General features: G+C 39.7%; 1 protein-coding gene and 1 long non-coding RNA gene across 6 annotated transcripts in view; both read right to left on the reverse strand.

The window, feature by feature from the left end:
- The window catches only part of MAPK14 (mitogen-activated protein kinase 14), a 75,024-nt gene that overhangs the window by 50,097 nt on the left and 2,194 nt on the right, over nt 1–22,733 (reverse strand). The window contains exons 1-2 of one of the 5 annotated variants that reach the window (XR_012334494.1): nt 21,705–22,218; nt 662–791 (exon numbers count right to left, since the gene is read on the reverse strand). Coding sequence is in view for 4 of the 5 variants with exons in the window: in XM_019949667.3 (XP_019805226.1) it covers nt 662–791; nt 21,705–21,820 (246 nt within the window). In the remaining variant the exon portion in view is untranslated. Of the gene's footprint in view, nt 1–661; nt 792–2,335; nt 2,588–21,704; nt 22,219–22,733 lie in introns of those variants that run through there. The other 4 variants (XM_019949667.3, XM_019949668.2, XM_019949669.3 and 1 more) reach the window with 4 other exon arrangements.
- Nucleotides 11,898–21,698, reverse strand: LOC141279740 (uncharacterized). Its single transcript, XR_012334496.1, has 2 exons — nt 21,087–21,698; nt 11,898–18,507 (listed from the first exon to the last, which is right to left on the reverse strand). It is a non-coding gene; the product is annotated as an uncharacterized lncRNA (long non-coding RNA).

Genomic DNA, 22,733 nt, shown 5'->3' on the forward strand with positions numbered 1-22,733 from the left:
CAGTGAACCTAAGGCACTCTTCCTCAAACTTCTCCACTGAAGAAACCCATAACAACACAAAATACCATGGATTCCCATATTCTGATAATATAGTCTTAAGTAAACCAAGTAGAGAATACGAAACTTCTTTGTAATATTTTCTGTTAAAAATCCTTGTGAGTTGTGTTTTATCTCACAATATTCTTTTATTTATTTATTTATTTTCAGTACGCGGGCCTCTCACTGTTGTGGCCTCTCTCGTTGCGGAGCACAGGCTCTGGACGCGCAGGCTCAGCGGCCATGGCTCACGGGCCCAGCCGCTCCGCGACACATGGGATCTTCCCAGACCGGGGCATGAACCCGTGTCCCCTGCATCGGCAGGTGGACTCTCAACCACTGCGCCACCAGGGAAGCCCACAATATTCATTTTTATTAAAAAAAATTTTATATGCTTTCCCTCTAAAAATCTTTAAGTAAAACTGAAACTCCAGGAAGATGCACCGATTTCATCCCAAGGCTTTGAGTATCTACCTGACATAATGCAGTGGTCACTAACACCCCAGTACAAGGACGGTCCAAAGTTTGATGTACTCTAATGCATTTCCATTCGCAGTAATTAAAACACAATTTTTTCCAGTCTATTAAACAGCAGAATTTATCCTGCCTTGAATTATTAACTTACATTTTCATGTTTCATATGTTTAAGTAACCGCAGTTCTCTGTAGGTCCTTTTGGCATGAATAATGGACTGAAATGGTCTGGATAGCTTCTTCACTGCAACACGTAACCCAGTTTTTGTGTCAAAAGCAGCACTAAGGGAAAAAAAAAAACATAAAAAGCTCATCATTAAATGTTCTCTAAATATATTAAAATCAGTATTTATAAGGCTATTTCATTTCCAAATTAAATGGGTCTCTAACAAATTTTAAAAGTATAAAGATAAAAATTAAAATGACATATAATCCTACTATCCAAAGTAATCTATTAATTATTTTTGGTGTTTCCTTCTTGTCTTTTTTTCTATGCATCTAAATCAAGGATCAGCAAACTTTTTCCGTGAAGGGCCGTGTAGTAAGTATTTTAGACTTTGTGAGGCTTAGGGTCTCTGTCTCAACTACTCAACTCTGTGCTTGGAACTGGAATGCAGCAGATAGTAAATTTTTAAATGAATGTAGCTATGTCCCAATAACACAAAAGAAGCAGCCACTTGATCTAGATGAGCCAACAGATTGGTACACAAAGAGCTGGATTCTGTCTTCTTGGCCTAGGCCTCAGTGTCACCTTGCCACCAAATGCTGCCTGATCAGAGGCCTTGGAAACCACCATGTTTTCAGGACAATGAGTTGGCAAAAAAATTTCTTGAGCACCTACAAAGTATTTGTCACTTTCTAGAAGCTGAGATACAGTCGGGAATAAGTCAACATATCCCTGACCTCAGGGGATGGGGGGAGAGGGGAAGAGCAGAATAATAAAATAAATTTCACACAGTGATGAATGCTATGAATAAGTAAAATAGAATAACGGGATAAAGAGCGACAGAAAGCTGGTGGAGTTATGCTACATTAGCTAGGATGTCTGAGGAAGTACATTTGAGCTGAAGGAAGTGAATGATAAGAAAGTAGCAACCATGTAAAGATATAGTGGAAAAGAGCCTCAAGCAGAAGAAAAAATAATATTATTAACATTTAGTGAGTCTTTATTATCATTCCCCAGTTGACAGATAAGGAAACTGAAGCACAAGAGAGTATAAATAACTTGCCCACAGTCACAAAGCTAAAGAGTGACAGTGCAGGAAGTCTGGATCCAGAGCTCACACTATTAACTATTTTCCTATGCTGCCTCTCAGAAAAGCAAGTGCAAACAAAGGAAAAATAAAACAGAGGTAGAAAAAATATGGTATGCTGGAGTGACAAAAGAAACGAGGAGCAAAGGGAGGGAGGAAAAGAATGAGGTTAGAGATACAGGCAGAGGCCAGATCATACAGGACATCTACAGCAAGAAATGATGTGTATTCTAATTATTTTTAGAGACTGTTTGGGTTAATTCTATCATGTCTCATCCTCCTGTTTATCTCCAGTCTCTAATGGGTACATCCAAGGCTTTCGGATCACCTATTCTCACCAAAACCTCTTTCCCATATGACTCTGGCTCCATAAGTTCCCCTCCCTTCGCTCCCAAATCCTTACCTTATGTCCTTGCTCTTCAACTCCCAATTTGTAATAAACTCCTGTAAATCTTCACTTCTGAACTTTCCCCCATCTCCTTGCTTTAATTGAAACCAGGCTGTACCTTGAAGACACTACTTCTCTTATAGCTATGCCATTAGAGTGGATTCTCACTCTCATATCCCACGTACCTCACGACTAGCAGGTGGCGTAGATGTCCTCCTTGCCAACTGTTTCCACTTCCAGACCATAACTTTCCCTTTGATTTACACAAGCTCCTGCTCACGAACATCTCTCCCTCTGTTGCTGTTATCCACTGACCTGGAATTTTCCATCTTAAAGTCCTATCTTAAAGTCTCTCGCCCCTCCCAACTTCTGTCATCATTCCTGGCAACTTCAGCATCCAGGTGGAGGGCACGTGCAATTTCCTGGCCTCCTGTGTGACCCATCCTCTTCAGCTCTTCACCTCAGAGTCTGCCTGCCTACCCGCAGGCTGAGTATTTTCCCCTCTCCTCTGCTGGGAAGCCTGTTGGGGCCTCTTGGAGCAAGGAATGCCATCGGGTTTCTAGCTGACATGCCTGCAACTGAGCGTGCAAGTTCAATTCAGTGGAGAAGAAAGAAGACGCCCACTTGAGCCACCTGTCCAAGTCATTCTCCGCGCTAGCTTTCCAGTAGTAAAGTACATATTTTTATCTCTATTTGACTCCTGTATCTATTAAGCAAAAGGCAAGCTAGGATTAATCAGTACCCTACAGACCCCAATAATCACAATTTATTATTATATGTTTATTTACCACCCAGCAGAGTGGTTAAATAAGGACTGGGGGTTTGGTATTAGGCTCTGGATTTTAATTCCAGTTCTGCCAGTTAGTAGTTATATAACCTTGAGGAGGTTAATTAAATCCTCTCGGCCTCATATATAAAATGAGGATAACGTTTATATCTAATCTGTCCGATGTTTGTTAGGATTAAATGTGATAATTTTTGCAGTAGGTTTAGCAAAGGGCCTGGCCATGGTAAAGCTCAAATATTAGACATAATAATATCTCGTTTTCCACTCATCATAAGCACCTTGAGGGCAGGAAGCGTCTTCTGTTTTATTCAGTACTGTATTCCATAGGACTTAGCTTAATGCCTGGCACGTGGCCCATTCTCAATAACTGCTTTACAGAAGTATAAAATGAAGTATGAAAGAAAAACTTCAACTTTATCATTTGGCCCTCAATTCTTATAAATTCAATAGCATCCAACAAAAAACTGATATTAATGTTAAAAACTTACATGTGCGTTGAGTGTTTATTATTGTTAGGCATTGGTTTTAATCTTTACATGAATGAACATCTTTATCACAACTTTATAAGAAGACATTATTATTATTCCCATTTTACAGATGAGAGAACTGAGGCACCGAGAGGTTAACTAATGTGCCCACACAGACAGAAAATGGCAGAGCTGGGATTCAAATCCAAGTGATGTGTTTCAAACATGAACTCTTTAACCATAACAGAAAAGCAAGTTCAACCTAGCCACCAGTTCAGTCCATTTTAAATATATTCTAATCATATGGACCCTGTTTCTTTTCTAAAATGCGTCCCACTATAATTAATTGCATTTCATAAGGAAAGTTTTTCCTGTGATCTTACATTGAACTCAGGATAATATTAATGAAAAGTATTTCATAAGAAATAACTTTCACTCAATATACATTACTTTATCAAGGGGGAGTTTTTAATCCCTAAAGTTATACTATGACTCTAAAACATTATAAAGGAGTCAATGATGTAATAACTCACAAATACCAAAATATCACTTCCTAAGCATTTACTGAAAAATCTCCTTCATGAGATTCTTTGTGGATACAAAAGAAACATTAAACATAGTACCTGATATCAAAGAACTTAACCATCTAACTGGGATGATGAAACATACATGAAAGCAAAGAATGCCCAATAATACAGTGCAACTATTACACTTTTTAAAAAGTTGGGTTCAAAAATATGTAAGTTGGGTTTAAAAATATAAAAATATATAAGTTGGGTTCAAAATACATAAATGTTCATTGCAGCCAGTTCACAAAAACAAAACTAGAAACTACCTTAATATCCAATACAGCAGAGTTTAAACTATGGTACATTCTCATGTACCGTATACTGCAGCCATTAACAAGACCCTCCACATACTAATATGTACTTGTTATACTGCTGATGGGAAAGAGAACAAGTTTCAGAAGTAAAGAATTATCCCCATCTGTGGGGGAAAAATATGTACACTCATTCAGATATATACACATAAGCAGAGAATAAATGTCTGATATACTCAGGACTTTTAACACTTTTGCTTTTTAATGTATATTTTTCTATCCCCTGACTTTTTAAAAAAATGAGCTTATATCTTTTAACAAGGTTATTAGTAAAGTCAGAAGCATAAATCGTCTGTGCTTTTCTGTTACCCTAAAACAAACAAAAAGAGGCATGCTTTCTAACTTTCATAAAACCACTACTGACAGGTATATTTCCTTCGAATGATCCTTACATAGCTATACTCAAAGTATATAAATAAATTTTACCCACCTTACCTAAGCCATAAGAATTTTCTATTTTACTAAACAATCATTCACAACAATTTCAAAAATATCTGAACCACAAACTACTCATTCTCTTATTGATGGGCCTTATAAGCTATTCCATTCATTCACATACACAAATACAAACACTACTACAATGGACATCTTCACTCACATTGCTTCTTCCATAATTGCATGACTTCCTTAGAAGAGACTAATAATTTCTACTTCAAAGGACACACATTCCCACCTTTTAAAATATACTTTACTTACAGAAGAGAGCAAACAGGAATTGTTCAGAGAAACTGCTCTGTTAGTTAGTAATCCTTATGGCAAAAGTTGCTGAAGCAAAGAATATATGATCCATCCCCTCCCCCACCTCTTTAAGCATTTAACTCTGACCTAACCTGTTCTATCACTAATCAAAGCAATATTTGGAGAAAGAGGAAACCACATATTTCATCCTAAATTGAACATTGTAATTACCCAAAGCAGAAATTCCTAATAATTTTTTAAAGATCATCTGATAAAACCAACTGAATACTCAGAGAAGAAATTCAAGTTATTGAATACCTAATCATACCACATATTATTTGGGAAACATTTCATTCAATCCTCATAACTTTGTGAGATAGTTATATTTACTTTCCAAAATAAGAAATTAATGGTCAGAAACATTAACAACTCACTGAATGGCATATAACTCATATGCAGTGGGATTCAGACTCAGATCTGTCTAATTTCAGGGCTCTATTTCCAGGATGCCAAGCAGCCTGAGATAAGGACAACCCCAGCTACTGGCTTGCCTTTATTATTACACTTACTAGTACTACAGTTGGGAAGATTCCTCTTAATCACATTTAAAAAACTGTAACTACAAATAAAACTGTGTTTTCATGAGCAACATCATAACATGGAATTACCTTTATGAAAATCAGGTTCTCCAAACAATTGAATAAAATCCAGGACACACTGCTCAATAAGTTTTTCTCCCAATTGTAAACTCATAGAGTTCTAAAATTAATTCATACTTTACAAAAAACATTGCTATGGTAGAAAAAAATTAAAGGGAGAAATATAAAATTCATTAAAAACATATTATAATATTAGACTGTCATCATCATGTATCTACTGTTGACTGTGAATGCAGTGCCTAGGACAAAATAATATTCATTAAATAAAATTAAATGTTTTGTTATACATTCATACCTGCCTCCCCTCTCCCTGAAAAAATAGTGGCTTACTAGGTTCTTAATATCCTAATTTTGTTTAATTCTAAATTTACTTACATATACCCTACTTTATTTCACAATGGATTTAAAGTAGCCTAGAACTATATACATACAACTTGACATAAGAATAAATGACTAGGGGAAAAATAAACAAGATAAATAAGAAATTATGTATGGGTGAGGTTAGTGCAAATGTTTATTGTGAGGTCCTTTCTAAATACCTGTTAGAGGTGGGCCCCAAATTTGGCTCTGAGCCCACTAAAGCCATCACAAAGAGAATACAACCAGTTAAGGCATGAATCATAGGAACCATATAATAAAAACAAACCAGGTACTCAGAGAACTGAAGAGAGGCATAATTATTCTTGTAATAACCCCTGAGAAGAGCTCCTCCTGTGTATGTTTATGAAGGAGACACTGTATAATGTGGTAAAAATGTCCTAATCAACATCCTTACACAATTATAATAGTGGGTTTCAGATGGTTCTTTACTTAGAGCATCCATCAGTGGAGACTGTTTCATAAGGCCAAAATACAGTTCATTAGCAACGGCAGGGAGGAGAGGACAAAACAGCACAGCACACTGCTCTCTGACAGACTTACTTAATCCAAGAGGAAATCTTAAGTGTTTCTAGAAAAATAGATAATAAGCTCCATATTCCTCAGACAATCCTCCAAAGATGATTTCCATCAACTGAGCTTTTGATAGATATAGAGACACAGGGACTTTGTATTTATGCTCCATGACTGGAACCTGGCTTGGAGAGTGTCTGTGTTGCAAGGCAAAGGCAGATCAACATGCTGAGTGAGCAAAGGAAGAGAGACAACGTCTTAAGAAAAGTGAGATGCTGCCTAACCAGGACAACTGCCCACGTCCACAGAGCATCAGAGTATAAATGCCTGCATCAGGATTTTCCTCAAAAAACAATTTGGGTTTTCCCCAACAAAATGAAGAATGAGCAATCACCTGGCAAGTATCTGAGTAACCTGTGGGAATCATAAACGATTTTATAATTTCTTTTAATGGTCACAGACAACTTCTCTAATCCTTGAATGATGTTAAGGAAAAATGAACGGTCAATAATGGTTAAGAAGACAACACAATTTTACGTATTTTTGGAAATTAATGGAAACATTTTTTTAAAAAACTTTATTTATTTATTTAAATTTTTGGCCGCCTTGGGTCTTTGCTGCTGCATGTGGGTTTTCTCTAGATGCAGTGAGCGGGCTTCTCATTGCAGTGGCTTCTCTTGTTGGAGAGCACGGGCTCTAGGCACGTGGGCTTCATTAGTTGTGGCACGCAGGCTCAGCAGTTGTGGTGCACAGGCTTAGTTCCTCCGTGGCATGTGGGAGCTTCCCAGAGTAGGGCTTGAACCCATGTCCCCTGCATTGGCAGGCAGATTCTTAACCACTGTGCCACCAGGGAAGTCCCAATGGAAATATTTAAATATATTAAAATCCGTAGTTTCACTGAATTAACAAATTGCCATTAATACATTGAATTCATTAAAATATCTACATGGAGATAAATAATTTGCAAAGAGATGACATCTCTTCCCCATATAATTTGAGGCTTTTTTCCAATTGAATTCAGGTTAATTGATAACAGTTTTCAAGAGTTTCTAAATAACTAAGTAATTCAGATGACTAACTTTGAACTTTCTCTTTACCTATAACAACTTGACAAAAATACTAGCAAATACCATACTGGAAATATTTTTCAGCACATCCCTCTCTACTACAGAAACCTACTTTTTCTTTCTTCTAAATTCAGACAAATGTGCAAGTACCACTGTACTTTTGATGCTTATGCTCTGCCCCTCCATTTCGGAAACAATGTCATGAAAATAAAGGCAACTTTATGCAAAAACAATAACCAAGTTTTAATTTGAGAACTTCAAAAATATTCTTTAGAGTAGCAAGGGACTTAAAGTTGACTTTAAAAACTCTTACCATTTGAAACACTGTTAGCTCTCTTTAAATATCTTTTACTAACTCTCAAATATCTTGTTTGAATGTCTACCTTACACTTTCATTTTTAAAATAAATCACAAAATGATCTACTTGCACTATATATAGTATTTTAAAATGGAATTCAATTTCTTACAATAATACTTTCTTATTGATAGGAAGAAAATCAGATGTTATTAATACAGTTGTTACAAGTATGTGCAATACGACCAATCCCCAGCTTTTCAGTTTCTAAAAATTCTTCTCAGAGGTTAAAAAAAACACAAATGACACATGAAAAACCTTACCAATAGAGAAGCAGCCTGGAATGGAAAAAAGAGTCATTTAATTGATCACTTACCTTGCCTTGCAGAAACTTACAGTTCAAGAACTTTTAGGAAAATTCAGTATTTTCATGAAAATCTCATTCAGATAGAAAAATGTATTTGTGATAGGATTTATTAGGGACATTAGCCATGGGGCTGGCATTCAGGGAATGGCAACATATATGCTAATACTTGCCATTCCTAACTAATCTGATCCAATTCCTGCTGCAAAAGCTTCTAAACTACTGGAACAAAAATGTTTTTCACAAACTGCTTCCATTTTTACTAGGCTGATGGAAACTAACATTCAAACAATGTAGAAATTCACTTAGGCATACAATCTAAAAATCCCAAACCATTTGCGATTAAAATGCACTTAATCTTCATTTGCTGAAAGCTCCGTCTGAAGTAAGAATAATTTTGTAAGATTTGCAGAAATTTATAGAAATTTGTAGAAATTATTTTGTAATAATTTCTTCACTGAAGCTTTAAAAGCTGCAGTGGTGTCAGTTAACATATATCTTTGATTGCAAATGTGAAGTATGTATCTGCATCAAGAGCAACAGTTATCCCATATTGAATGCAAAAATATTACACATGGATTATTTCATTTCTTTTAAAGGGGATTACTTTCCAAAGCCTCATTAGAATGTTCCCACCACGGGTTTATATCTTCTCTACTTTTATGTGTTTGAAAATTTCAATAACAAATGTTTTGGAAGTTATCATTAAATAATTTTAACTCCTTTCAAGCAAATCTGAAATACTGAACAGACTAAACATATATATTACATTGTAACTATTTAGTATTATCATCAATCAACTTTGTCTTGCTGCTACAATTAAAAGTCTTGTACAGGGCTTCCCTGGTGGCACAGTGGTTGAGAGTCTGCCTGCCGATGCAGGGGACACGGGTTCGTGCCCTGGTCCGGGAGGATCCCACATGCTGTGGAGCGGCTAGGCCCGTGAGCCATGGCCACTGAGCCTACGTATCCGGAGCCTGTGCTCCGCAACAGGAGAGGCCACAACGGTGAGAGGCCTGCGTACCGCAAAAAAAAAAAAAAAAAAAAAGTCTTGTACAGTAATAGTGTTCATAGCCTTCATATCCAGAAAAGCACCCTACAAATATATGCTATGATCATGACTAGAGATGTACATAACAGGCATTGACATGACTTCACAACTTTTGGGTTTTGCTATGTCTGTGACTCTCCATCTTATATGACATATCTATCTATCTATATATCTGTACACACACACACATATATATATACACAAACACACATATTTTTTTTTATAGTAACACTTAAGAGTATTAATTATCTAGCACTAGATAATAAATTACCCTCAAATTTGGTGACTTAAACAAGATTTAGTATCTCAGTTTCTGTGGGTCAGGAATTCAGGAGCAGCCTAGCTGGGTGGTTCTGGCTCATGGTTTTTCCTGAAGTTGCAGTCAAGATGTTGGTCAAGCTAGAGTCATCTGAAGGCTTGACTGAGGCTGCAGGATCCACTTCTAAGACGGTTCACTCACTCGGTGTTGGCAGGCCTCAGTTCTTTGAAATGTGTACCTCTCCATAGGGCTGCTTCAGTGTCTTCTCAATGTAGCAGCCCTATGGTTCTCAACACAGGGCAATTTTACTCCTCAGAGGACATCTGACAAGGTCTAAGACAACTGCGAGTGTGTGGTGGCGATGGAGGGAGTGTTGCTAGTGGAAATGGTGGGTAAAGGCCAAGGTTACTGCTAAATATCCTTCAAAACAAAGAATTCTCTGGCCCCCAATGCCAATAGTACCGAGGCTGAGAAACTGCCATAGAGCAGATGATCTCAGAGAAAGACCAAAGCAGGAGTCACAATGTCTTTTATGACCTACCCGCAGAAGTCACACTCCATCATTCCTGCCACAGTCTATACTTTAGAGAAGTGAGTTACTAAATAGTCTTCACTCAAGGGGAGGAGAATTAAAGCACCACCTCTTTAAGGGAGGAGTATCAAATAATTTTCATATCATTATTTTTAGCAACTTGATTTTTAAAAGTCAAAACACTGGAAAATATCTTGCTTACTTTTGGTAACACTAGATAAGTACTTTTTTATTGCTCTAGAAAAAAAACCTCTGAAATTCCACTTAACAAAGCTACTTTTACATCCTAGTGAATGATCTCTGTTTGCAGTATTTCGATGATCTGATCTCAAAAAATTCTGTTAAGCATAAACATAGGCAGTCTGACATAGAAAAAAGTAAACCAGTAGTCAAAAGATTTCAGTTCTAGCTTTGGTTCTGGAACTTCCTAACAAGTGATCTTGGCCAAAGCTTCTACGAGCCTGTTTCCAGATCAATAAAATGGGGGTGTCACTAGCTCTGCTTATCTTACAATGCTGTTTTGAGGCTCACATAAGATAATTATGTATAAGTACTTTATGAAGTATAAAAGACAAGTAGTAAATGTTCCAAGTGGAAATGAACGTGCTATTATATAATACTTTCATGATCAGCTTCCAGCACGGGGTTTATCACATAGTAAATTCTCAACATATATTTTTAGATCTCTTACTCTCAAATTTGAGGTTGAGTATATTTCTGAAATAACAGTAAGATAGGGCAGGTTATTAAAATATAACCAAGGACCCAAATCCTTGATCATTTGTTGTCATGTTACGGAAAACTAAAATATCATTTCCTTTCAAGTTAAAATGCACATTTATTCAGCAGTTTATGGATAGGATCTAGGAACTACTACAATCAGAAACATAATGTAGCCAATTCTTTAGGCACTAAACTGAAAAAAAAGGTATTCCTATATATATTTGTTTCCCAATTTAGACTCTGAAGGAGAGCAGAAGCTATAGTTTATTTATCTGTTTATCTTCAGGAACATAATGCAAGATTAGTAAATACATACCGAAGCAGATAGTTCCTGACCTCAAGGAATTGAGAAACCTAGCTGGGGAGTCAGATTAAACAGATACGCACATAAATTACTAGAGACTTTTACAAAGCAATATATTTGCTTCCTCCAATCCATTCTGTAACACTCCAATCAAACCAATTTTAAAATACTTTCCCTCCCTACTTTACAACTCAAGAAACTGTAACTAGCTCTCTATTGCCTAGAAAACTGCAGTTGCCTTAACCCTACTCCAGACCTAATTCTTAATTTCTGGGGGTAGGACCCAAGCATCTATATGTTTAAAAGCTCCACAAGTGATTCTGAAACACAACCAGAATGAAAACCACAATTGGGTTCATCCTATCTGAGATACTACCCTTGTCAGGGCAGTCCATCTCATATCTAATTCTCTTAGTTATGTTTTCTCCTGTTACCTAAAAAGTTCCCTTTCTAGAAATGCTCCAAATACTACCCATCCTTCAAAACAACGTTCAGGGCTTCCCTGGTGGCACAGTGGTTAAGAATCCGCCTGCCAATGCAGGGGACACAGGTTCGAGCCCTGGTCTGGGAAGATCCCACATGCCGCGGAGCAACTAAGCCCGTGTGCCACAACTACTGAGCCTGCGCTCTAGAGCCTGTGAGCCACAACTACTGAAGCCTGCGCGCCTAGAGCCCGTGCTCTGCAACAAGAGAAGCCACTGCAATGAGAAGCCCGTGCACCACAACGAAGAGTAGCCCCCGCTCGCCACAACTAGAGAAAGCTCGAGTGCAGCAAAGAAGACTCAACACAGCCAATAAATAAATAAATTTATTTTTTAAAAAAACCAAACAATCTTCAAATCCTTCCTTCATGAAACATGCCAACTACTATAGCCCACAGGGCCCTCACATCTCTGTATACATCAATATCTTTATATATATATACATAGTTCACTAATATTTTATGTCTGTTTCTTTTAGACACTGGTGGACATTTAACACTATCAGATGGATGACCAACAGATTTCTTTCACTACAGCAAATCTAAAACATAAATATAAAAATACATACATTTCAAACTTTCAAAATTATGTTGCTTTAATACCTAGTTATAGAAATCTTCAGGCAATTGGCTTATTCCCTGACTGTAATTTTCATGACCACTGTCATTCATTAGTGCTAGTGATAAGCTTCCTTCAAATATCAGTTCCACATATCTAAGGCTGAACCATACAAGTTTATAACATGAATCTAATCCTAGGGTAGTTAGTGCTACATCTCTGAGATTGTCCTCAAGAAGTATGTAGAAAAATAATCAAGGGAAAGCATGAAACATTACCTTTCAATAGACTTGAAATCCAGGGTTAGACATTCTTGATATTAGGTTTGGAAGTATAAATTTGAATGTACAGTATATGAACAAGACACTGTTGAGACTGTATCAGACAATGAATTCAAAGGGAATATGCACAGAAAGTATAGTGTTTCTTTTTGCAGGTGGAAGGTTCAAGTTATCCTATCTAGTTTTTACTCAGGGCCAATCAATCCAAATATATAGGGTTATATAAGCAGTTCTCAACCAAAGGTGATTTTGCCCCAGAGGACATGTGGCAATGTCTAGAGACATTTTTGGTTGTCACAACTGGAGGCTGCAACTGGCATCTAGTGGGTAGGGTACGGGGTTGCTGCTAAATATCCTACAATGCACAAGATAGTCCTCACAACAAAAAAAATTATCAACCCAAGATGTCAACAGGAGGAGTAACCCTAGTGTTATACTATATTTGGGAATGTAAGCACGGCTTGATAGATGCTCATAATACTCACTGCATGTTCTCTTAATTTGCTATTTTTTCCCTTTTGCTCCCTTTAGCATCAATATCACTGAGACTGCTAATTTCAAAGCAGATCATTCAAAGCATAAGGCATTTAGGCCACTAACCTAGGTATCAGAAAATGAACCAAGCCAAACTTATAATGTCAGATGAGGAAATTATTAAAAGCATATCAGTGTAAGATGCCAACATCAAAATTTCACTTCAATTTAATACTAAAATCATGAAGGAGTCATGTTTTATTATACCAAGTGAGAAAGATAACTAAGATTTTTACAAGTATTTGGTAGCCTAGGGAAGAAAACATAAATAGAAACTAGTATTCAAAAGTCTAAGTTCAAGAAGGTTCAAGCTACCTAAAGCCCTAGATGCAGGATTTGATGAAGGGGGAAAAAAGAAATAGCTACTGGGGATTAAGAATAAAGCATTTAGGGCTTCCCTGGTGGCGCAGTGGTTGAGAGTCCCCCTGCCGACGCAGGGGACACGGGTTCGTGCCCCGGTCCGGGAGGATCCCACATGCCGCGGAGCGGCTGGGCCCGTGAGCCATGGCTGCTGAGCCTGCGCGTCCGGAGCCTGTGCTCCGCAACGGGAGAGGCCACAACAGTGAGAGGCCCGCGTATCGCTAAAAAAAAAAAAAAAAAACAAAAGAATAAAGCATTTATTTCTAGGAATAAAGTTATATCTATTACAGGGATAAGGAAATACAAGAATGAAGAGTTCAGAAAATACTTGGGTAAACCAGACACCTCAAGTTCAGTGTCACAGGACGGACTAAAGGCATGATTGTTAGGGGCACATAATTTGCAGGTGAGAAGACGGTCACAGCAGAGACACTACCCCATGTGGAATTATAGGGCTGCGTTAATGATCTACAGGACACTTACTCTCATTGCCCCTTTCCTCCCCTAAACCACAGCCTCCCTGAGCCCTTGGCAGATCAAAAGTAGAAGTTCTGACCTCTTGCGGGCACATGCTGATGTCATCGCTTTCTAGTTCTGAATCAGATGGAAAGGTCTCTCTGACACAGATTTCAAACACACATCCTTGCAAAAAGTTGCCCTAGATGTAAAAAGTGACCAGTACGTCACTAGATTCAAGAGAGACACAGAAAAACCTAAAAGAAGATTTCAAGGGACACATTAGAAATATAAAGGTAGATTTGAGATGGCAACTTAAGCTGAAAGAATGCAGAAAAGAAAAGCTACTGAGGACTTACAAAGCAATCTCTGAGAAAGCAACATAAATGTGTCCCTTCCAGACTGATATTTTCAAAAGCAGGAACCCTTCCTGCTTTTTTGTTTTTTCAGTCTTTATAAACAGAATACCTACTACAGTGCCTAGCACTGGCCATGCTGAATTAATGAATTTAAGAAAACAAAGAAGAAATTGGTTCAGATTTTTTTTTTGCATAATGATGTGTGATGCCTACACTCTGGACCATAAGCTTGGTAAAGCAACCGATGCATACTTGCAGGTAGACTGACAGTAAGACACACACACTCACATACCTTCCGTCGTGTCACAGGCGTAGTGACAATGCCACCAAGGCCTAAGAGGAGAAGGTTTTGAGGAAAACAAGGAAATCTGAAACATCATTCAAGGTAACAGAAGTCAAAATGTTCAGGGTATAAAGTTACTCAGACAGCAGGCCTAGACAAAATAAACACTTGTTCTATTACCTTTTTGTTTTGTTGTCATGGGAATCTGTGTTTAGGAACACTTATTTTCTGCAACTAGATGATAGAGCAGTAAAAGGGGGATGGCTTTCATAAAAGAGAGAAACCTGTATCTATAAAGGCAGAAAAGTAAATAAATCCTATGGGTTTTTATACAGTGACATGTGTGGAATCTGTCAATCTATAAGATTTATTCAAGTTAACAGAGAAGTCATTGCGGGCTCCTAGCCAAAACATTATTAACAGGTAACAATAATCCAACCTCTACTAAAATTATTGTGATGGGGCAAGGCAGAGGAATGTAAAGCAGATACAGGGCCAAATAAAACAGAAAATAAATGAGATCTTAAAAGTTGAAAGAAGGTAAAAATGACTTTTTAAAAATAATCCAATAGTAAAAAAAAACCTAGAAGCCCAAAGAAGTTAGAAAACATTCAACCTGCCAGCAGGCTAATCTTCTTTTGTCAGAAGTCTAGAGCTAATCTCTTTGCTCCCTCCCTTTTGGCAACAGAAACCTGAAAAGTGAAGTTAAGCTCCACATGTTATTTAAAGAGCTGGACTGGAATACCCTGCATTTCTAGGGCCCACCAAAAGTACTGGCTCTGGTACACTGAGCCTTCCTGGAATGAGAGTTGTTGAATACACATCAGGGCTGTACACCAATTCATCTGACTCCCCCACTCTACCCTAAACTACAGTTAGCACCTCTAAATGGGTGAGGAACAGAAATGAAAAAACAGGGACCCCAGAGCAGAGTGATCTGTTAAAACACACGTTAGATCATGTCTCCCCTCTGGTTATAACCCTCCATGGTCTCCCGTCTCAGAGTAAAAGGCACAATTCTTACAAAGGCAAATAAGACCCTTTATGATCCCAGCACCTCTGTAGCCCCTCCACTCGCTTCCCCCACTACTATTTGGCCCCTGGTTCATTCAGTTCGAGCCATACTGGTCTTCCAGCTATGCTAGAGAATGAGGCCTTTGCCTCAGGGCATGTGCTGATCCCTCAACACGGAATTGTTCTTCCCTCCCCATTCAGGCCCAACCAGTGTACTACATCACTTCCTCAGGTCGTTGCTCAATTGTCACTTTATCACTGAGGTCTACCCTGCTTAAAAGTGCAACACAGCCATCCCAGTATTCCCTCTCTTTTCCTTACTTTATTCCCCCATAGTATTTATCACCTGACACGTTATAAGTTTTAATTTTTTGTTTATTGTCTACTTTTATTCCCCTGCCCTTAGAATATAGTTTTTTGGGTTTTTTTTTTTTTTTTGCAGTACGCAGGCCTCTCACTGTTGTGGCCTCTCCCGTTGCAGAGCACAGGCTCTGGACGCGCAGGCTCAGCGGCCATGGCTCACGGGCCTAGCCGCTCCGTGGCATGTGGGATCCTCCCAGACCGGGGCACGAACCCGTGTCCCCTGCATCGGCAGGTGGACTCTCAACCACTGCGCCACCAGGGAAGCCCAGAATATAGTTTCTTATGGGCAGAAATTTTTGTCTGTTTTGCTCATACTCTAGCACCTAAAGAGTGACCCACGCATAACAGGTGCTCAAAGTATCGGTATAACAAAGTCCTGGCCTCAAGGAGATTAGCATGAACCCATCCTCTTCTCCCTATAAGACTCCAAAGTTAGATCCTGTGCCCTGTAAGACTCCAAAGTTAGATATATCCATTTGTCCAAGGCCAAAACTTAGGGATCATTCTACACCCCTCTCTCTTCTGTACTTTCTCCCCCACGTTCAGCCTAGGAGCCAAGCCCAGAATCCATTTGTCAAAAGTGCAGAATTTACAGGCCACCATCTACTTCCTCCCTAGAATAAATTATTAAAAGGCTAAAATGCTGGGAAACTGGTTAATTTTATAAATCCTTAACAGACATGTACTGAACTTACAGAAGGACTATGCAAAGACAACTACTTCTAATACTAAAAGCTTCATTTATTTAAAAAAAATTTTTTTCAAGTTTAAAGAGGTTTTATTTGTCCTGAAGAAACCCGTGCATCACTTCCAAGTACATGGCAACCATGAAATGATATTCCTAGGTTCCAGAGTCAGGGGAAGCCACTTTATAATGAGGTTTTTTTGAGCTCTATAGTAATTATATCTCTTGGATAGAAACAAATCAATACCAACTTTCACAGTAAAGAGCAAAAGTCCAGTGTATTTTCAAAGGCCTAGAGAGGCAGTTATTTCTATTTATATCCTATACTATACTTACATAACAGAAGCACATACAGAGAATCTCAACTTTCCAAAATGTGCACAGAAGAATTTCAAGCCAAGGGGATTCATAAATTCAGGAATTAACTAGTTGCACTGATGATCCTTTGGGAAAAAATGTAATCTGGGCAATAAGTCCATTTTTGGTCTATCAATTCTGAGGAAGAGATATGACTTTAATAAGTCATTACCTCAGATTAGCTAGGCTGACATTGGTGGGATTGGTTAGTCATAGTTCTACTATTTCAAGTGACCCAGCAACCCCTTTCTTCACAAAAGGAGGGAGGGGAGAGGCAAACAGCATAAGAGAAGGTGCCACCACACAATCTTAGCAGTCTACAAGTACAGGAAAGAATTCTAAAGTGTTGAAACCCCAGAACCAAATCCAAAGTAGCACTGACAAGTATGCCATTCCTTTAAGGAGTCCAGCTCCTCATCTATACAACTGGGTTAATAATACCAGCCTTCACAGAGCCAGTGAAAACTGAATAACAATGCTTTGAAATGCAAATACATTATGAAGTGTAAAATCCCATAAAAATGTCAGTTAATACTAAAGTGAGAGGGATCTAGCACAGTGACTTCTTCCACCTTTGAATCCTAAGCCCCAGGGTCTCAGCACCATCTGCACTATTGCCCATGAAAGGCAAAGTCAATGCAGATCATCTCTGAGGCTGATTTAGAGGGAAATCAAAAGCATAGTCCTCAGTATCAAGAAATTAAACTGGCAGAACTGAAAAGCCAGAGGTTCAGGATATCCTTATTTTAAAATGGGAGCCAGTGGAAAGGTTTCAGTGGAAAATGGAATCCGATAAATAAAGGATGACTTTATAGCCAACCTGATTGAACTCTTTCTTAAAAGTCTGTATCAATAATACAAATATTTGCCATTGTGTTTAACTATTTATTGGTTGGCACTGGTAACATGCAGACAATCACCTTGCTTTTGGTTACAAAGGAAAGCAAATGGGAAGCAAGATCAGCATGGGCCTATTATCACCACTAGGAAAATAAACGGCACACCCCTCTCACTCATTAGGAGCCAAGAAAGTCACCTTTGCATACTCAATAATGACGTGCTTTTATTTATTCGTGCCCTGGCTCATGCTAAAAAAAGGAAAAGATTTAAAATGGTGAAGGGCCATTAATACTAAAAAAATTTAGCTTCACTTTTTTTTCTAATAAATTTTTCTTTTACTATTTATTTTTGGCTATGTTGGGTCTTCGTTGCTGCGCACAGGCTTTCTCTAGTTGCAGTGAGTGGAGGCTACTCTTTGTTGCAGTGCGCGGGCTTCTCATTGCGGTGGCTTCTCTTGTTGTGGAACATGGGCTCTAGGTGCACGGGCTTCAGTAGTTGTAGCACGCGGGCTCCGTAGTTGTGGCTCGCGGGCTCTAGAGCGCAGGCTCAGTAGTTGTGGTGCAAGGGCTTAGTTGCTCCGTGGCATGTGGGATCTTCCTGAACCAGGGCTCGAACCCATGTCTCCTGCATTGGCAGGCGGAGTCTTAACCACTGCGCCACCAGGGAAGTCCTTCACTTATTTTTATTAGTTATTTACACACAATCTTGTTCCACAAAGCATTTAGGAAGTTGGATTTGATTTCTTAGTAAATTTTGCCATCCTTTTATCAAAAGTTTTGTTATACACTTTATATACTGATGATAAACATAAAATGCACAGCACAATGCCTGGAACATAGAACACAATCCATAAATGTAGTTATTATTTGCATCACGCTATAAACCCTATCAGGGAATGGACTGTCTTAGTCTGCCTTGCTTAACACTCTAGCTCAAGAAACCTAGCCTGCTATCTGGTCCATAGCTGGTACTCAATAAATATTGTTTAATAAATGATTGAATATGATTTAAGAATAATTCTCAACACTCACCTATTTTATGGTACCAGTGCCCCACCTCCTGTAATCAGAGGCAAGTGTCTGGAAAACCCATACACCAGAGGAAAGGCATTTAAGTTCCTGTTTATATTTCCTTAAACTCACCACAAAGCTCCTCCCCCTCCTTCTGTCCCCAAACCACAAAATTATTGCTGTGCAACAATGTATTCTTCAAAAATCTTGCTTCATTTCCCCTCACAGACAACAAAGTTCCTTAAAATTGCAAGACTTAGTTTAGTTCCTTTTACCCCTTAAAAAGGAAAGGCATATTTGTAAAACCCTATCAATTCCCAAATTTCTAGTCTGATTCCTTGATCTTTAATTCACGGTTGGTTATCACTCAGGTTGCTACATACTTGCTTTACTATATATACTCAGTACAAATTAAAATACTGAAAATTGGCTTAATATTTAAAAAAAATTTTTTTAAGTTCCACATCAAAATGTATCACACTTCAGAGCAATCAAATTAGGAAACTGACACAGATTATTTCAGTGACATTGCATTCCTTGAAATACTTTCAGAGATTCTTTTTTGGAACAGACTTCAGATCTAGTTCTACAAGTCACACAGGAAATTCTGTGTCATTACTTTATGGTTACAACTTCTATCTGACCTAAAACAGTATCATCAACCTGGCTACCTAATCTTTTTCACCAGACTTCAGTCCAATTTTCTAAATTATTTCAGATTCAATTTGATTTTGTTATTTCCTAAAATTAAATCTGCTCTCAAGAAAATAAAGATAGTGAAAAATAACACAGGCTCCAAAGTGGATTCTAAGAGAAGTTAAAAAAAAAGTTTTCTGCCACACCTGAAAGTTGCTAATTGAAAGAACAACTTCAAATAACTACTCTGAATGAGATAACACTTGTACATCTAAATTCTGATACTTTCAATCCAAAATCAGTTACTTTTGTTTATGGTCAACTGTCACATAATATCAGTTATTTTTCTCCACCAATATGCTATAGGTTACATCTTAAATACCCTTAGCAGAACTGCCTCCATGGAAAGACACACAAGAAACTTAACAGTGGTTGTCTCTGAGGAAAGGAATAGCACAATTGGAGAACAAGAAAGGAAAGGCAACTTTTCGCTATCTTTTTATACCTTCTGAATTTTATACAATGTGAATGTATCACCTACTTTTAAAAACCTGTTTAACAAAATTACTTCCAAGTGTCAGATATCGATGGTTTCTAAAAGCCAGAAAAGTACAGTACTAAAAAAACATGGAGTTCATTTTAATGGCACTTCGATGTAAATCTGGATCTCCAGAGCTAAGGCAGAGCTATTCACACCAACGTAGGGAAACCTTGCAAGGAATTCTTTTCAAGTTCACTAAACTCCCCATAGTTGAGCTGTTCTGATGTATCACTCCTTAAGGTTTAAACATTATTGGAAACAAAAACTCGGTACCACAAAAATTAATGTGTCAATTCAAGAATGAAAAATGGAGGTAAACTAATGAGCTATTAAAGGAGCAATGATCCAAACACATCTTCGAAAATTAGCAAATCAACAGCACACTATAAAAATGGAAAAAAGATGTCAAGCATAGTGCCATCAGCAACATAACTCAAACAGCCTGAACCAGAAAATGCAATATGATCTGTTGCTGGACACAATTGCACAATCTCAATTACCCAGAAGATTCTATAAACCGGAAATTCATGCTGGGGCTTTAAGAAACACAGGAATTATATTTAAAGATTAACAAGTCCAAAAGCCTGGAATTTGTGGCGAAACAAGAAAATAATTTTGTAGACCTCTCTTCAAATGATGCATGCACAGGAATTACATGAATTAGCTTCAGATCAGGAGGTCTCAAATTTCGGTACATCTAAAATATAGTGTTTAAAGCCTTGAAAGTTAGAAAAGTTTAGTGAAATATTTCAGGTCTGAACATTTTACAGTATCATTTAATTGAAAACACATTCACAGTGTGAATTAAAGCTGCAAAGTGTCTCTTCCTTCCTTTGCTATATATTCCATATCCATATCGTGTACCTCAGGCTCTAAGTGTAGATAAGTTCCCTGCAAACTCTCAAAGGGACTTTAAAAACACAGTATTTCACAAGAATTATCGCAATTAAAAAATATTTACAATACCTCCCAGCATTGTTAATAACTTTTTGATCTTGAGGGCGTGCATCGGATCTGAATCTCACTTGCTCCAAAGGAGAAAACTGTTTTGTCAAACAATACTTAAACGAGCAGTGGTATGTGACTAATCAGTGAGGCCGCCAGTTTCTCAAGCTGCAGTGTGTTTGCAGGCACTACCACCCACCCCCCACTCTGCGAAAAGGAAATACGCTTTCAACTGAATCGGAAACACACCACACTAAAGCTGGCACAGGACTCACCGAGATAAAGTCGGTATTTTAAGCTCTATGGATAGCTACTAATTCAGGTGCGAATTCAAAAAGAACGCTTCTCAAAATGGGATTTCGACAGAGGTTTGCAAAAAAGCCCGCACTGAACGCCCTTCGTCCTCAGTTTTGTTCAGATGACGGCAGTCTCCCGGTCGAGCTTTGCCCTTCTGTTTCTCCAGGCAGCTCCCCGGGCTTGTCTGCTCCGAGGGCAGGCTCCGGCGCCCAAGGTGGGCACATCTCGGGAGAGAGTCCTTCTGCTCGATGCCAGCTGGGAGACCCCCAAAGAGGGCCCTCCTGTTCCTGTCCCCAAAGCAGCAACCCCCCAAGAAGGGAATGCGCAGGGTGCGAGCCAGGGCCGGGCTCCAACACCATCACCCACCGCCCATCGTGGACCTGCGTCCTACACACAGCTGACCACCTATGTGGGTGTGCAGGGTGAGGGGTGCAAGGGGTACAGGGAGAGAAGGACAGGGAGAGAAGGGGCAAGGATGCCCTCCCCCAAGGAAAATTCCTACCGCTTGGTGCATTGCTGAGCCGTGGGGGCAGGCCTGGCTCTGGGGCATAAAGGGTCACCCAGCCCACCGAGGCCCCGAGCCCGGTGACACTCACCACACGGAGCCATAGGCGCCGGAGCCCACCGGGGACAGGTTTTGGTAACGCTCGGGCACCTCCCAGATTGTCTTATTCAGCTCCTGCCGGTAGAACGTGGGCCTCTCCTGAGACATCTTCCAGCGGTGGCCGCGGGGCGAGGAGGTGGCCCTGCGGGGCCCCGCCTGCGCCCGCACCCGCTTCCCCGACCTCGTCGCCCGGCCGGACGGGCGGGGGACCCTGCGCTGGCCGCCCGCGCAGGTGTGAGTGCCGCGAGCCAGACGACTCCCGCGCGCGCGGCCCCTGTCAGCCGCAGCGGCTGGACGCTCCTCCGCGACGGGGGTGAGCCCTGCTAAGGGCAGGGGCACGCTCAGGGGCTCAAGGCTGCGCCCGCCAAGTTCTCGCTGCACCCTCTCCAGACCAGGCCGACTCCCGGCTGCACCGCGGGACTACGGCTCCAGCTGCAGCGACCGCGGAGGTTCCAGTGGTCGCTGTTCCACAGCCTGCGAACAGGAGCCTCCCGCCGTACTCTCGCGAGAACAGCTCCGGGGCCTCTCTGCGAGCCGAGATTTTACCCAATATGGAACCTGCCCAAGGGAGGGGGTTGATGAGAGGAGAGGATGGGAGGAGCAATTCTCGCGAGAAGAGAACAACAGCTGGCCACCAGAGGTAGGAACTCCCAGGGACTGCTCTTCTTAAGGGCGCCAAGGCGGACCCGAGAAGGAGGGGATAAGCAGACAACACATGCCGCGTGCGCCCCGCCGTGGTCGGCGGGGCAAACGCCTGGCTCCCAGGTGGAAAGCGACATTGACAAACAAGGTGTCGGGAAAAGAGCCAAAAGACCTTTGAACTGCGGGTAGTCACCAGCAGCCAGCCGAGCACCTGCTCAGCAGAACCCCCAATTTCCAAGAAATACTTGCATAATAAAAAGGAAGGTTCCGGCCAGAAAGCCGTTGCAGTCCCATCTGCTCAAGGACATACACGGCTTACTCTTCGGAATTCTGACGAAATCTGTCCCAAAGGTAAATATTAGCCCTGCATTAAGGTTGA

The sequence above is a fragment of the Tursiops truncatus genome, chromosome 10 (genome assembly GCF_011762595.2).
Source record: "Tursiops truncatus isolate mTurTru1 chromosome 10, mTurTru1.mat.Y, whole genome shotgun sequence".
Lineage (NCBI taxonomy): Eukaryota > Metazoa > Chordata > Mammalia > Artiodactyla > Delphinidae > Tursiops > Tursiops truncatus.